The sequence below is a fragment of the Anneissia japonica genome, unplaced genomic scaffold, assembly GCF_011630105.1.
Source record: "Anneissia japonica isolate Jap-2015-1 unplaced genomic scaffold, ASM1163010v1 scaffold352_len1594369_cov220, whole genome shotgun sequence".
Classification (NCBI taxonomy): domain Eukaryota; kingdom Metazoa; phylum Echinodermata; class Crinoidea; order Comatulida; family Comatulidae; genus Anneissia; species Anneissia japonica.
This window is the reverse complement of record NW_022751928.1, coordinates 1,048,229-1,065,354: the sequence shown is the minus strand read 5'-3', so window position 1 is coordinate 1,065,354 and position 17,126 is coordinate 1,048,229. Positions and strand designations below refer to the sequence as shown.

The 17,126-nt window shown below is 34.9% G+C and overlaps 1 protein-coding gene across 2 annotated transcripts in view; it reads left to right on the top strand.

Annotated features, from left to right (window-relative positions):
• Positions 1-17,067, top strand: part of LOC117121940 (mitochondrial sodium/calcium exchanger protein-like) — a 24,890-nt gene extending 7,823 nt beyond the window's left edge. Inside the window, exons 6-17 of one of the 2 annotated variants that reach the window (XM_033267359.1) lie at positions 5,247-5,414; positions 5,898-5,990; positions 6,631-6,711; positions 8,353-8,457; positions 8,867-9,018; positions 10,441-10,573; positions 10,790-10,911; positions 11,123-11,200; positions 12,125-12,200; positions 13,149-13,229; positions 14,136-14,203; positions 14,826-17,067. In XM_033267359.1, the coding sequence (XP_033123250.1) occupies positions 5,247-5,414; positions 5,898-5,990; positions 6,631-6,711; positions 8,353-8,457; positions 8,867-9,018; positions 10,441-10,573; positions 10,790-10,911; positions 11,123-11,200; positions 12,125-12,200; positions 13,149-13,229; positions 14,136-14,203; positions 14,826-15,023 (1,355 nt within the window). In that variant the 3' untranslated portion in view covers positions 15,024-17,067. Of the gene's footprint in view, positions 1-5,246; positions 5,415-5,897; positions 5,991-6,609; positions 6,712-8,352; positions 8,458-8,866; positions 9,019-10,440; positions 10,574-10,789; positions 10,912-11,122; positions 11,201-12,124; positions 12,201-13,148; positions 13,230-14,135; positions 14,204-14,825 lie in introns of both variants that reach the window. The other variant, XM_033267358.1, reaches the window with a different exon arrangement.
• Positions 17,068-17,126: the final 59 nt, after the last annotated feature.

The window sequence follows — 17,126 nt, the reverse complement described above, 5'->3', positions numbered from 1 at the left end:
AAGTAGTACAGTGTATCGCAAGGGGAAACTAAAACGACGATAAGGCGAAATCATAGACAAAAGAATTTCCCCTTAAGAGCCGAATAAGGGAAATATATATATATATATATATGTAATATATATATATATATGGAATATAAATCATCAAAGGTACATATACAGTGTTTTAAATAAGGACATGATGGAAAATCGTAGGCTACCCTGTAGCTTTTCAACGAATAAAGTCCTATAAAAGTCATTGTGTAATAGTAAAATGCCTCCGACGGGATTCGAACCTGCGACCTCTCGCTGACAAGGCAAGCGTCATAACCACTAGACCACGAAGGCTTCGTGGTTATTACACAATGAATTTTGACAATTGTAATTTAAAAACAGAAAATTACTGCCACGAATAAGCAGTGGTGCCATGATCATGTTTGCATTTGGCGGATGTATGTAATAAGGTAGCAATCTGTATTCTAGGCCAGCCCTCAGTTGAAATAATTTATTTTATCAAGTTTTCTTTTAGTTTTGTTTTTGGAAATAAACTGTAAAAGAAGCAGGAACTATGAACATATAAACAGACTTTACTTCTGGAACGTGTTAAAACAATCAAAGGGGGTTAAGTGATAAAAAATGCTCCCTGCTGCTAACCCATGCTGCTTTCCTTCCTTTTGCAGTGTTGGATTATCAGCGGATATCAGCAGGCGGTCCGCGTTTAACACCCGTTCGGGCTAGAACTAGAAATGGCCGTTTTCCGGCTTTATCCCGTGTTAGACTCCACAAAAAACTTGCCCGAACGCACCCCATATTTGCACAAGTAACATGAGGAAACGTCACCATTTACCAAATTTTCAACTTTTGAACCAGGTTTTGCCGATCTCTTCTTATCTCTTTTAATTACTGCTTCAGGCAATTTTGTAACAAGATTAACAGTGAAGCTCATTAGTTGTGAATAGTTCATAAGAAGACTAGCACAATTAAATCAAAAACCATGTTGTAACTTCTGACACAAGTCATTGATTTTTAAAATTCAAAAGCATATCTATTATGATTTTTATCTGAAATTATAGCTAAGGTAATAAAAATGGCAAATTTTTTTGAACAGGTTTTTAAAATTCTCCAGGATGGTTTTTAATTACAATACTGGTAATTTAATGAGAAACAGCAATGCATGCTGTGATAATGACTCTTAAGCTAAGTTCATATGGGATTATAGCCAGATGAAGTAGCTGATCTACTTGCCAAGTTAATTGGATTAAATCCACTAATCGAGTTCGACATTAAGGTTTAGAGTGAGATATTTTGACTACCAGAAATTCGGAAAACACATCATTAGACAGGAAGTACAATCGCATGGTGGGCAATTACTGTTGATTTTCGCGCGACTAGTTTATGCTAGATCGAGACTATAGGCGTAAGCTAGGCCTAGGTCTAGGCGGTTGATTAGACTGGCCAAGGAGTCCAGCTGGAGGGTTTACATTGGTTTTTCCCCCCAAGTATTTTGTTTAGTGCGTGGTAGTGTGGGCATGCTGATTTCGGGTCATCCCTTATTACATTGGCCGACCCCTTGCCCGTCCCACGAATAAAAACGTCTCTCACAGCCTTGTGTTCTGCTCTTAGATTTTTCAACTTTGTCACAACAATTGCCGATGTTATGCTATTGTGGCGCATTCTCTCTGCTATCCTTTCATGGACACCAGCCTTCTGACGATACAATTTATCTTCAACTTTTTCGGCGATTTCTGGCTCCCTCCCGATATCTATTAAATATTCCTGCGCATACGTCCAGAGATGCCGTTTCTTTACTGACTTTTCGGCCATCATTTGCAAAATAAGACTTGTTGAAATTAAAGTACACAGATCAGGGAGACTGCGTCAATTCTGAATGGTGTTTATGACAGTAACTAAAAACGCGCTAACCAGCGAGCATGGAAGGTCACTTTGCTTCAATTTGATTGGTGTATTCGTGACCTGTGGCCACCCGTTGTTTAATTGTTTACTGGCTTTAGGCTGGATTAAGAAGTTAGTCGACATAAATTTACTCGACGGGCTTAGTCGAGTTGTGGCCTTCATCTCGCCATACTTGAGCGGTCATACTCAAACTTATGGCGAGATCATCTAGCTCATCCACTAAAATTATCTCGCCATAGTTGGATATGAACAGGGCTTTAGGGCCGATTCGGACGAGTAAAATTTAACTGGGTACCACCAGCTGAGCGGTCGCGTGCGGCAATTAAATAATGCCCCTGGGTATAGAAAATTCGAAAAACATCTGGCCCAAAAACCCACCTTTTTTGCTGGATATTTCAATTACACCTTGCCTCAAGGCGTAATTAATCACTCGTAACAAGGCCCAGGTCAGAAGTTGACCCTTCAAATTTGTAAACAATGCCGGGTCAGAGTGCACTGGACAAAAAGAAGCTCGCGACCACGCTGCATGATTCTTCGCGTTGTTGCCCAAGCTTTCTTTCCACGCTGGTCGTTGTCTTCGTCATTGCTGTACTTTCTTCGTCGAAAAGCTTGGTTTAGATTGAATCCGTCGTCGAGAAGCAATATAAAAGTTGTCAGGATAGTTAGGTCGGCTGGGTTAATCATAATTCGGCGTCAATTTGTAAGGATAATCGCAAGGAAATGAGTAAATTTTATAAAAAGTAAGCAGAAATAGCATAAATTCGTGTATGAAGTATTGAAATTGCCGCGAAAACATTGCTAATTTGACACAGGCTCTTCAATCAGGTCACGAACTATTCAGAATTCTGACCTTGCAGAAGCTTGTAAAATACGTAACTTCCGTCAAATTAATGGGTAAATGGATTGTTATTTTACTCGTCCGTCACATTTAGCCCCGAGGTTATATAGTAGATTACCCATGTAATTGAGTTTATGTCCGAATCCAACCTTAAGTAGAGGTATTCTTCTTTGATGTTTAATTGGATTATTGAGATAAGATTCTGGCAAAACCTGGTTCATCAACCCGCCTGAATGCCCTTTTAAAGGGTTTGCTGGTAAATGGGGTAGTAACAGCATGTTAACATTGTTTATTTAGCAGATTAATCTCGCTGATAACAATTGTACTATATTCAGCTGGTGCATATGAACTTCTATTTAGCGACATAATTTCATTATTTTCTTTCCAAAAAATATTAAACGTTAAATTGCAACTTATATCGACTTTTGAACGATAAAATCGGCTCAGTATAACCCAGAACATACTGCTGTTACATCTTCTAGTTTTCCCCCACCGTTGTATTTAGGTACATGCTACAGTACACACAATGAGCCTACAACTTTGGATAGCAGAGTTCCGCACGAGTGATTCAGCCCACATCTCTATATGTCTGAGTTAATGCATGAATGGTTTTATGTACCTTCTCAGCACTTTTTTCCTACCCACATCTTTATATCTAATTTTGCTGAGAGTTCCGCTTCAACAATTTCGTGTAACATTTGGTATCTGTGCATGACATGTTTCCAATGAGGGATTTATGTGTTGAGATGTTAAGCATAATCTCAGAAGATAGGCAAGCAGCTGACTCTCTTTTGCTGAATTTTTTTTTTCTTCTTTTTTGCTTTAAGCTGCTAGCATCTAGCTATTGTAGTGTTGCTTGATTTTGTATTCTTTGTTGTTGTTTTTAAAATAAATGAAATAAATGTTGGGAAAATTTGAATTGCTTCTTTTGTAAATCTGCTGTCAATTTAACAGTCGAATTTATGTATCTTTTATTTGAATTGCTAAATAGGATGATTTATATAAAAGAATGGTGGTGGTGGTGGTACTATAATCTTTATATTTGAAAACGGAAAACTCTAACCAGAACTATTTTTATTTTATGCAAAATTAAAGTAATAAGGCCTAAGCAATGCTCTTATCAAAGTTTCATAGCCTATCTTCCCTAATTTAGTGTGATTGGGATTCAAACATGATAAATAGATAAAAATGCCTTGTTTTTTTACATGTTTTATACAATAAACTATTTGCATATACTGTAACTGTGAGTATTAAATATACAATTCAGCTACATAACTTAGCATGCCTAATTACCTTGAAGACATTGGGCATGCATTGTCAATCATGAATACAAATGCTGGAATGAATACATATGATGGAAACTAAACATAAAAAAAATAAATAAAAAATAAAAAGTCATTCTTGCTGCACTATTAAATAATTAAATTGTATATATATATATATATATATAATGCATTGTGAAAACGAGGGGAAAATATAAACTACTAAAAATTGGTTTATATACAGTAAATATTTAATTGATTTTTTGTATTAGACTGTGTTATTAAAAATTCATTGATCTCAAATTGTGGTAAACACAAAACAGCAAATCCATTGTGAAAAAACAAAAACTAAAAATATTTTTTACATATATACTGTACATCTAATTATTACAAATTCATTAGGAGATTATTATTGAACTTGAATGATCTCAATAGGACAAATACAAAATAGCACAATCAGTAGCACTGAGTACCTGCACTTGGCTGATTAAATTACAATCACTAAAAACATTTGTTTATGTATATGCAGTTAATTAACTTCAAAACTTTCTCTCACCTCGCTAGATTGTTTTTGTTTATTGTTTTCTTTGTTTTCTTATTTTTGTATTGCTTTATTGCATTAGTTAAGTTAGCTCACATGGGTTTGGTTCTATGCAAGCTTTACTCGGGGGGATGTTTCTGACTTATTGTGGAGAGTCGCTTACAGCGCTTCGTAACTGAAAAGAAGGGCACTTAACAAGTGGATTCACCACTGTAAACAATGGTATCAACAGCAAACCATACAATAGGTTTGACCTCGGGCATAATCACCCATGCAGAAATTACAATGTTATTGGTATTCTACTTAGTAGTTATTTTCTTAATGCGCCCTTCACCTTTGCTCCTCTTCCTATATTATTTTTCCTCAATGTTACATGAAGCTTCATGAAGTTCCAATGACTAGGGTAATAATGTTTTTAAGTTTCTGTATATTTTTTTTATGTTTGTTTTTGTTCTACTTTTTTGGTTCATGTCATCCACTAGTGAGATCAGTGCTGCGTCACTGAAAGTGTTATCACGTTAAAGGCAGAATAAATAAATAAATGTGGAAAAGTGCTCTTAGACTTGTATAGAGTGCTATATAAATACCTACATTATTATTATAATTATTATTATTATTAATATTATTACTTTGATGTGTTAGAGGTTTTAATAATGATTATTATTAACGTACTGTACGCTACTAAAATATACTGTATTTTAATATTTTATAGGTGCTGGAATCTTTGTAACAACGATGGTTGCTGGGTCCATAGCCTGGGTCTCTACATTCCAGATTGCAGAACGGCCTTTTTTACGTGACGCCATTTTCTATATTGCAGCTGTTTATTGGACATACCATGTGCTGTGGTATGAGACTATCAATCTAGCAACCTCAATAGGTAAAAATATCTTACTGTTTTATATTGTGATAAAGTTATTGAGTTATATTAGGATCATAGGGAGCTAACTACCTGTATGAATTTGTGTAAAAATGCAACAATTATCTTATTCCGTTCGGGTTTGTTTTATTGGCAACAAAGTATAATTATTGGCTCTGACCAGGGAACAGTGAAGCTCTCACTGTCTTTGTTATGTAGTCTACTCACCATTAATCTAGCTACATAATCATAAACAGTAATTATAAGTTCTGAAATATTCTGTGTGATAGCTGAGTATTAGTTTAGCAACCTTAATAGTAATCAATCACTGTCTAAATGTAGGAATAATTTGTGATATAGATTTATTGCCCAGATAATGGACTGTTATTGGCACATAATACATGAATTTAATGCGCATTATATATAATATATATTTATGCGCTTTGTTATTCAGTATTTGGTATATATATATATAATGTAAATTCAAAATATTGTTTTCAATAGGATTGCTTGGATTGTATGCTTTCTACGTTGTAGTTGTCATTATAGGCAGAAAAATCAACCAAGCAACAAGGAATAGAAATTCTCCGTCGCTTAGTAAGAATGATTTCAATGAACTTTACTTTAATTAATCTTGTAAACTCTGATGTAGCCATCAACACGTGTGTGCACTGCCTTGATCAAGTCTGTTTTTCCTTAAACATTTAAACCATATAAGATTTATTCACACTTTAACTGTCCATCCCTAGTTTACTTAGTCCAGACATCCCGTGTGGTGGACGACGAGATTTGCTGTTTAGCAAGCAGGCAGCATCAGGCCTGTTGAGTGGGTGGCCAGGAGAGGGGTACGTTGTATACATATGCACTCTCCCAAACTGTATTTTTAATACAGTCGAAAGTGTAAAGTTTGTTAGTTGACATTTTGGTGCAGATTTGCGATTCAACTTCTCAATCTTGGGCTTTGGTCAGTTCTCTACTGTGCATTTCACTTGTATCCTCTCTCCACTAAGGAAAACAAGTGCATATCTGGTGGTTCAAACACAAATACACTAAATACCACTGCCACATTATGGACTTTTCCTCAAGGACCTGAGTATGTGCTCCATATCCAATGACTTGGGTAGTAATGTGAAGCACTTAAAAGCCTTATTGGAATGCTATATACTTTTTATTCCTTAATAGCACTGTGTAGTGTAATGTTTACTTGTATTAACAGCAATTAATGGTAATCCTTTAGCTGACCCAACAACATATACTCAACCAGAAGATTCAACTCAAGTAGATGGACAAGAGACGAGACAACCCGCCGATATCAGAAGTAAGTTCAACATATTTTACTTAAAATTTTACTAAATTTTGTTTAGGTTTAAAGAAAACAAATGATTTTTATTTGAAAATAGCTGTGTACTAAATTTCAATGATATTTCCCTTATTGAACAAGATTAATAACTGAATGAGAGTGTTTTATTAAACTTGAAATATAAAACACTGTTAAAGATTGTCCCATACAACATACCAAAAAATTCATTTTTTTTTTTTTTAATTAACTTACCCATCTTGAAGTAACATAAAAACTTTAACATAGAAATTGATGTGCTAAATCATATTTACGTTTGATAAAAACAACATTTATTGATTGAATGACATTTATACCCCGCTGAAAAATGAACAGTTCTGAGTCGTCCACAACGCATGCACGTGGCTCTGCAAATACAATACTTGAGATTCGGTTCCCCGACATAATATTGTTGATGTTCGTAGCTCTCTGGTTATAATTAAATACCGTAAAGAAGATTTGTTGTTAACCTCACAAGTTAAATTTTATTAGTCAACAAAATATACGAGGTCTAGACCTATCTCTCGATTCGGAGGACCTAGAGTAGAATTTACACTAGACTAAGGCGAGAGATGAAGATGCAATACCTGCATAGCCTAGAAATACCATAGCCGTGCACAACTTACGTAGGCCTATATAACTGAAATATCTTTTTGATAGCTAATTCAACACTATTCCTTTGAAGACAAACTTCCAACATTTAAACACCTTTAAATGCCCTCTAAAGATCATAATTTTCTATTTTTTCTTATGTTTGGGAGCTCATCAGCTCAGGGCCTCGCCCACTGGCTTCCATTTTGGACGGCCTATTTCATTTTTCTGGCTAAGCCCCTGATTTTGTGTAACAAAAAAACGTGATAAAGTGCAGAACTATGGATCATACTGATCATTAATTCAATCTAAGGATTGACTATTAAAAGGTTTTAGTTTCTAATGAAGCGAAGTCTAGTTATTTCTGTTTCATAATCATTGGTTTACAATGTTATGTGAGGCTCTCCTGAAGCAGTTCACTGCGTGAACAAAAGCTTGTGTTTAATGATAGTCTTAAAAATAGTGTCAGTTTTTAACTGATTTTGTAGTTCAGACAGACACCTCAACCCCACTTACCACTATTACATGATGTAGCAAGTCTGTTTATTGGTAGTGAAAGAGAGATGTATTACCTCATTACCTGAATGTTAAATCTATTTTGTAAATATTTAAATAATTTCATGTGGTTTGCTTATTATTGTTGTATAACTGTTTTAATCATTAATAAACCAAACACAGTGTATGTTTGCAGTAAGTTAACATCCATTGTGTTGGTTTTATTAATAATTAAAACAGGTTTCTATCAATGGTCTTTGTGTTATATGTGCCATACATGCAAACTATATTTACATACATTGTCAATTGATTTAAAAAAAATTTGCCTACATAATTGATAAATAATGACCGAGTTGAGAGAAGCAAAGATGTTTGTTATTTCACAATGCATACCATGGTGTTTTAGAGGCTGAGTATTTTTCTGAATATAAAAAGATAAAGTAAAAATAAAAGTTTATCAAAAAATTATATGCAATAAATTATTTGAATACTTTTAAAACAAAAAGTTTTTGAACAATTGTTTTGTTCTTTGTTAAGATGGACTTACAGCAACACAGATTTTAGTTGCCTCGTCTGCTATAGCACGGTCTGCTAGTCCACATATGATAGAAGAAAACTCCCAAGTTCATACCCATAATCAAGGTAAGCTAAGTTTCAATAATTTTATTCACTTATGCACCCCTAACCACCACTCCCCCCCCCTCCCCTTCAAAACCAGGTCTAGCGGGAACTTGGCTGGGAATATAATTTTACAAAATTGAAATACATGTACAAATCCTCACCACCAGGCAATTTGGGAATCATTTTAACATACTTTCCCAGCTAAGTCCCAGCTATTATTTGCAGTACCAATACCCAAAACTCCAACTACATTGATGTTTAAAAATTCCGAGCCCTTTCCAATCCGATTACATGCCCGGGTCAGCCTCTGATACATTCCTTCACAATTTTAATTCAAGAGTTTTGAGCATGAACACCGGCATAATAATGTTAAGACTGCGAACAACTTGGATTTAATAAACATCTTATAATATATATTATTACCTTATAGAATCTAATTCAGAACTGCTACGGCTTCTTGGTGGAGGAAGGAAACCTGTTGACAAGACAATGCTACGTTTGTTTATAGAGGGCGTGTGTCCAATTAATCTTGAAGATTGGAAGGATTTGTCTATTCCTAATAAAATATATGAGGTTGTAAAAGTGAGTTGAAATAAAAGTACTTTTTAGTTTAAGTAATATTTTATTTACAAGAGCTAAAAATAAGTGCTCTTGCATTGTACCCACTATATCACAGCAATTTTGCTGCAGCCTGTGGAAAAATATACTTAAAATCCACCTACCATCTTTGGCTAGAAAACCTCTTGTTAAGGCCCAATGCCGAACATCTGTAAAAAGTAATATTTTTTTTTAAAGCAGTATAAAAAGTGTATGGAAGTGTTAACAAACTCAATAGAACCATCAAATTTTTTATTATACATTTGCTTGCGGCCCAATGTGTTAAAACAAAAATTCAGCTTCGGGGACCCAAGTCTCCCGCAACTCGTGGGCATCTCCAAAAAATCAGGACGGCTTCCCGCACTCCCACAAGCAAGCATGAATTTCACAGAAAATAACCTATCTCCCGCAAATTTATAAAATTTTGCATGTTTTCATGTTTTATCTTTTATCATAATAGCTGTAACCCTCTCATTAAAGACTCTCTCTATTTAGAAACCAAAGACTGATTTCAATGCACATAAATTGCACCAGGATGGGATTGAATGTCACCTCTGTTGATGTGCCTTACTAGTCTGATGGTAATAAATAAAACAGTGTAAAATTATAGTACTTTTAAAACTAGTTTTTTTTTTTTTAATAATGCACTACCTTTGAACACTGTGTTCCTCTTCAGGTGAAAGTTTGAATCATTATGTTTTGTATTGCTGTCTTCTGAGTTACAAGCATTCTGTCCACAAGATTCAGCTCCTTGTCTTAGATCCGCTGAAAAGTGCCTCTTATCTACCCCTATGTGTATGACCTTTTCAAGTGCCTCTTATCTACCCCTATGTGTATGACCTTTTCAAGTGCCTCTTATCTACCCCTATGTGTATGACCTTTTCAAGTGCCTCTTATCTACCCCTATATGTATGACCCTTTCAAGTGCCTCTTATCTACCTCTATGTGTATGACCTTTTGGGGTGCTCATTCATCTTCTGTGGCCGGAATGAAATTCCACTTACTAATTAAACTCAAGAATTGGTTGGCCAGTTAAAATCTGAACTTAAAACTTTTCATTTCAGATCTCACTTCTGTTAATTCATGTTTTTCTTTTTTGTTCATTGTTTGTGCTTTTCTTATCTTTTTTTTTGGATTACTTGCATTATAATTTTGAGGCAGCGGGGCCACGAGCATCTCCCTATGGATGGTAGAAATGTGCACCATATAAATCCCTATGGATGGTAGAAATGTGCACCATATAAATCCCTATGGATGGTAGAAATGTGCACCATATAAATCCCTATGCATGGTAGAAATGTGCACCATATAAATCCCTATGGATGGTAGAAATGTGCACCATATAAATAGGAATTTTGCAAGAGTCCAGTGCTAGACATTGTCACAAGTATTAATAATTTCTTGCAGGCTCCAATTCAGCTTCTACTTCTTCTAACTATTCCAGTTGTTGACTACGATGTTGAGAAGCATAATTGGAACAAGCCACTGAATACATTGCATATTATTTTTGGACCGATGTTGTTCATTTTTGCAACAAAGTGTGAGTTGACTAGTTATTAATATTTGATATCATATGATTGATCATGTTTCCTATCATGTTTTCTGGTAGTATTTGTGATTACTAGACCTTTACTTTGGCTTTTATCATCAGTTTTGATTGTAATTCGTTTATGTTTCTCAGTAAGCAACTATTTGTGATGTAAAATATCTTTACTTTGATCTATAATGTCAGTTTTGATTCACTTATGTTTTCTAGTGAGCAGCAAGTCAATAAGTGGTGGGTTTGTTGCCTGGCATTTAGTATTGTGTATATGTGTTGTGATTGCAATTCTTGTCTTCCTAACGTCAAAGAAAGAGCAACAACCAAAGTATCATCCTGTAAGTAGTCCAACACGGTCAGAGGTGGTCGGGAACATTTGGAGAAGGGGGAGTTCCTGTTTTGATATCGTAAAACCAACTTTTAAGAAAGAAAGAAATATAAAGTTGGTAATGAGAAAATTAATAGATTTATACATGGGTAAATTTGATGGGGTTAAGTATTGTCTGTTATCATATGATATAACATTGCCTACTGCTTTCATTTTTGTAGGCATATGCATATCTTGGATTTTTGGTGGCTGTTATATGGATATATAGTATAGCAAATGAAATTGTCAATGTCCTGCAGGTAACTCATTGTGTTGTTTACTTGATGTCAACATCATGAATATTCAGATTGTTAACACCTTATTTGGCACTCCTATCCACTAAGCCTTGTAATTTTTTTAGTTTAACATTATGTATTTTAATAATTTTAATATATTAAGAGGAGCTCAAACCGACAGACTAATGATACCCTAATTCTTGGAGATGATTGACTCCTGACCCTTTACATCGGATCCTGACTAACTTGTAACATAAATTGGCCACCATTATGCACTTGTGTGTATACGACAATGTAGATACAATACGAATGTGTATAGTTATGATACTGAGATTTAATTTCTCAAAGATTTAATCTCTCTAATGGTTTCTCCTTCGTTAAATTAAGCAAGACATGTGGACTAGAAAAAAAACTTGTGAGAAAGAACAATCAATTAAACTATTAAGATCATTGATATGGTGCTGGTTTCCATAATGAAGTTATATTGTGTTATGATATGTTGTGTTATGTTATGTTGTGTTGTTGTGTTATGTTATTCTATGTTATGTTATGTTATGGAGTTATGCTATCTACCCTGTTTTTAGTTATTATTTGTCTTACGCCTGGGTAACCATTTACCCCCCCCCCCCATTAGATGCAGTATACCAGAAATAAATACCCAAATTTCTTGTCACATTGCTTGTGTTCTTGGGCAAGGAACTTTACTTACATTTGCCACTCTCCACTGACAAATGGGTATCTGGTAGGATGATGTTTCGGCATTAAATTGTACGCACAACTATGAATGCTCCCCAGAGAGTGGAGGAGTTTGCAGTTTGAGCTGGTTTGATTATAGATCCGATGACCAAGGATCGCCAGTGCCTTGTATCCCAAGACATTATTATTATTATTAAATTTATTATAATAATTATTGGTAATATAATTATTATGACTGTTTTTATATTTCAGATGTATGGATCTGTTTTAAAAGTTAGTGAAGGAATCCTTGGTCTTACTCTTCTAGCATGGGGTAACAGTATAGGAGGTAGCCAGACAGTTACATTATATTACTTTATTATTTTTGAAATTTTAAGAACAAATATGAATCTCTCCATGTAGGGACATTTTTAGACGTGGCTCTAAAGAAGGGTAATCCTCAATATGAGCCCCAGCTTTTCTGCAGTTTTTTAATGAACAGTGCCATTCACTTCCCTGCTTTTTCTTTCCCTCAATTTTCCCTGTCAGTTTTGTCAGCTCAGTCCACACTATATATTTTCCCCCAATTATTAATGATTTGCCCATATAAGGACATAATCACAATCTTATTTGCCCATATTTGGACATAATCACACTCGTGAATGGGAAAATCGCAGGCATTTTTCACATAAAATTTAATAGTGTGGATAGAGCATTACAACAAAGAGGTCTGTCTCTCGAGGTAAACAATCAAACGAAAAACACAGTACTACCACCAGATGGGGGCGTCCTATTGGAATTCCCATGAAGTTAAAAACTTAAACAGGCGTTCTTTACATGCAGCATGTGTTCGATACAAATGACTTTTATGCATATATCTTTCTTTTTAATAGACGCCTCTAGGTCTTGATAGTACTTTTTGAGATTTTGTTTCGAGGAAACCCCTACACGAACCTCTTGCAGTTCCATACTCTTTGATTACAACTGTGATGAGCCTGTTGATTCATGTTGAATCTTTCAATTGTCCACAATTGTGATCAGGATGTGTCATGGGATTCCACTTCATGATGACAATAGGCTCTCATTTGAATTGTGGCCAAATGGTGCTTATTACATCATACAGATACTTGTTTTATGGTTATTTTTAGATTATGAAAGACTACTGCATTACAGTACTACATACATGTTATATATAACAAGAGTCAAAAATACTACTTAGTTGATTTAAGTATGGGTCATATGATGCCATATTGTATTGTATAGTCATCATCCATTGTTATTGTTTGCTTACTTACAGATCTTATTTCTAATACAACAATGGCTCGACAAGGCTTTCCAAGGATGGCGATATCAGCATGTTTTGGTGGTCCCTTATTCAGTATCCTTCACTTCAAGTGTTTTTTGTTATCAAATAAAAAATTATTTTTTATTTGAAATTATTCTCCATCATTAATCAAATAGGTGAAAGCTTTTACACCTTGTTTGGCGAACCCTTCTACCGCCAATACTGTTGATTTCAAATAAAAATAAATTCTATTTGTGGCCAGTTGGCGCATCCTCCGACACAAAAAAATGAAAATTCCAGGAAAAAAATATTTAATTTATTTTTATAATGCCCTCCGCTCTCCTGGAATCTCCAAAAATAGAACATATATATTTCTTTCTTAACTGTATACATTTAAAGCATTTAAAATAAAATTTTATTTTTATTTTCTCCTTTGGCTAGATGCTTTTGGCAAAATAATTTTGTTAAATGAGGCTTTGCTATCCCAAAACCAGCATACTGTCACTAATTGTTAAACTCAGTAATTAGCATAAGAATTAGGCAGTATTGTATACTTTAGTACAGAGAAGCTGTAATACTTTTACTTATAACTTTGTCAATAGTAAGTGGATTGCAGTAAATGACCCATCATTTTAAAGCTCACAAATGTGGAGACTAAGAATATATTACAAATTTTCCTCTTTTTTTTTTTTTGGTCACTGATTCTGGTTTTGGGATGGCCTCCAATAAGAAAACAAAGTTTTATTTTTATTTTATGATCTTTAAAAAGTTTGCTAAACAAGGTATTAAAAAAATCTTGCCATAGCAGTAGAGTGGAGCTGTAGAATGATTTCCTTTCAATCCCAAGATCCTGTGTTAAAATCCATTCAAAAACCTGGCAAGCTTTTCTCATGAAACAAAAAACAGATTCTTTCCCGAACCCATGGAATTTTAGCCACTTTTAGTAATTGTTATAAAATTGAAATGGTGAAGAACTCCACCTTAACCAATGCTCCTTAGATATGTTGGTTGGAATAGGTATTGCTTGTACTGTGAAAATTGTCACAAGTGGCAAGAGTTGTTTTCAGGTGAGTGAAACCTCTTACTATATAAACTAAAGCCCAGTCCAGATTATAATAAAATGGTGACATGACTAAATATGTTCATGATGACATCACATCATGGCCATATATAGACACAACATGACTATATATGGGCATACAACTGGGTTTTTTTTTCATTAAAGGATATTTGATAGTTTGGACAGAGCTTAAACTGATACTTAAATAGGAGCTGATTGTCAATTTCAACAAATAATATAGATTTTCCTTGAAGTGGCATAAAGGTGGAGAGGGATAGAGTTTTTTGTTGGAGCTTCGGGGATAGGTCTAGATCATCCAGGAGGCATAGTAGGTGTGGCTGTGTATGCAGTGGACTGTAACAATGAAATTTACTATTCTGAAAAAAAGGGGAGCATAATTTTCCCATCCGTTTTCCTTCTTCATCCACCTCCACATTTGTCCTAATTAGTACTGGCCAGTGAGTTCCTTCAGATGTAAAACGTCCTTCAAACCAAGGAGGTGTACCTCCTTGCTTAAACACACACAACTCTATGTGAGGGTTAGGTTTACATATTGCTTTCCTCACATGTTTGATCGTTGTGATAGAATATTTTTGACCCTTTATTTTTTTTTTTTTAATACATTTTAGATCAATCACACAAACCTGCAAGATATCCTCGCTCTGTTCCTGTTACTTAGTTTGTTGTCTTCGCTCTTCATTATGCTGGTCGCCAAGTTCAAGGCTTCGCGAGCATACAGTGCCTTCCTCTTCTCCCTGTATGCTTTATTCCTAACATTTGCTATACTGGTTGAAACCAATGTCATATCTTGGGAGTATACATCATAGGAAACTTGTCAATAACAGGCCACAAAATCTCATTAATCTCGTTGCCATTGCATAGGTAATGTTTAAATCCATAAATGTGATTACAAGTTATTTAAAGTAATCAGATTGTGTTATATGGAAGATAAATCTAATGCAGGATGTAATGATAATTCAATATAATGATGAATACATTAGGAACTCAGGTGAAGTGAATTTTTTTGCATATGATTATGTTAAACATCAGGCAAGTAACAGTGCTGCACAATTTAACATCGTACAGATAATGATTACTTTCTATCTACAAAATACTGGGAATTACATTGTTCACTTGCTTACAATAAGTGAAAAAATTAATGCAATAGAAACAATAACAATATTTTTTGGTGTCTGTAGTAATCAGAAATTGGATTTGACCATTGTGCTGCCCCATTTAAACCATCTTCCTTGGTATCTCATCAGTACTTTGTGTATTATAGCAATAAAAATATGTAGTTCATTTCCTATAGAAATTGAAAATCAGGAAGAGTGAAAAACTCTATTAATAAACAGTATTTGTGTTGCTGCTGAAAATTGTCACAAAATACTGTTGTACTGCATGACAACCCCTTAACGATTGCATGTTTTAAATGTATATAACTGTATTTTCTTTTGGGCCCCATATCTGTAGCATTTTTTGATAACCCTTTAAAATTAACATTTCAAATTGTGCTGCTGAAATGAGGCCTAAAACTTGTTTTACTCATTTTGTCTCATAGAGACTTGGTTATAAGGCAGCATCCATTCCTCTAAGTAGTTGTGAAGGGAGGAGTGATTGAGAATTAGTTACTATAAGAGCTCTAGTTAATATTCATAGTGATAAGTTATGGTAATGCAAATAAGATGTTTATTCATCTTTATTTCACAGTGGTAAAAGCCCCTACAACAATGAAGCTGTGTTATAGGGGCCCTTAAAAAGTAATAGAGTGAATTTACAAATATATTCTTAATATAAATTCATTCCTTCACTGTGAATATAAAAACAAAACAATATAGTAGCATCTAGCAACTTACAAAATACAGTACTATGACTAAGTAATTAGTGCAATGGTTTTGATTCCAAACACAGTTACCAACCTGAGGGGGTGGGGGCTGGGCCCCCGGGTTTCATTCACATAGTTGCGACTACTAGATTCTACTAAGTGCGTGGTTTTCTGGTTTGTTATTACATAACTTAACTAATAGCAATACATAGTAGAGAGATTTTTTAAATTTTCTATATGAAAGATGCAGAGTGGCATTGAGATTTAGTTTGACAATCAGATTGAGAGTGACAATGAGGACGAAAAGATTTAGAGTGACACAGAATTTGGGGCTGATGATCAGAGTGAGAGTGACAAGTTGAGAGCAAGTGTGGGGCTGATAGTCAGATTTGTGAGCGACTATTAGATGGTGTGAGTTTGGGGATGATCATCAGATTGAGAGTAGTTGTGAGTGACAATTAGAGAGTGAGTTTGGAGCTAATGATCAGATTGAGAGTGACAAGTTGAGAGCAACAAGTTGAGAACAAGTTTAAGGCTGATGATCAGATTGAGAGTAGTTGTGAGTGACAAGTTGAGAACGAGTTTGAGGCTGATGATCAGATTGAGGGTGAGTTTAAGGCTGATGGTCAGATTGAGAGCAAGATTAAGGCTGATGATCAGGTAGAGGGTGAGTTTAAGGCTGATAATCAGATTGAGAGTGAGTTTGAGGCTGATGATCAGATTGAGGGTGAGTTTGAGGCTGATGATCAAACTAAGAGTGAGTTTGAGGCTGATGATCACATTGAAAGTGAACAGTTGAGAGCGAGTTTGGGGCTGTCAGATTAAGATAGAGAGAAAGTTTGAGGCTGATGATCACATTGAGAGTGACAATTAGAGGGTGAGTAGGGCTGATGAACAGAATGATAGCGAGTTTGAAGCTGATGAACAGAATGATAGCGAGTTTGAAGCTGATGATCAGAATGATAGCGAGTTTGAAGCTGATGAACAGAATGATAGAGTTTGAAACTGATGAACAGAATGATAGAGTTTGAAACTAATGAACAGAATGATAGAGTTTGAAACTAATGAACAGAATGATAGCGAGTTTGAAACTAATGAACAGAAT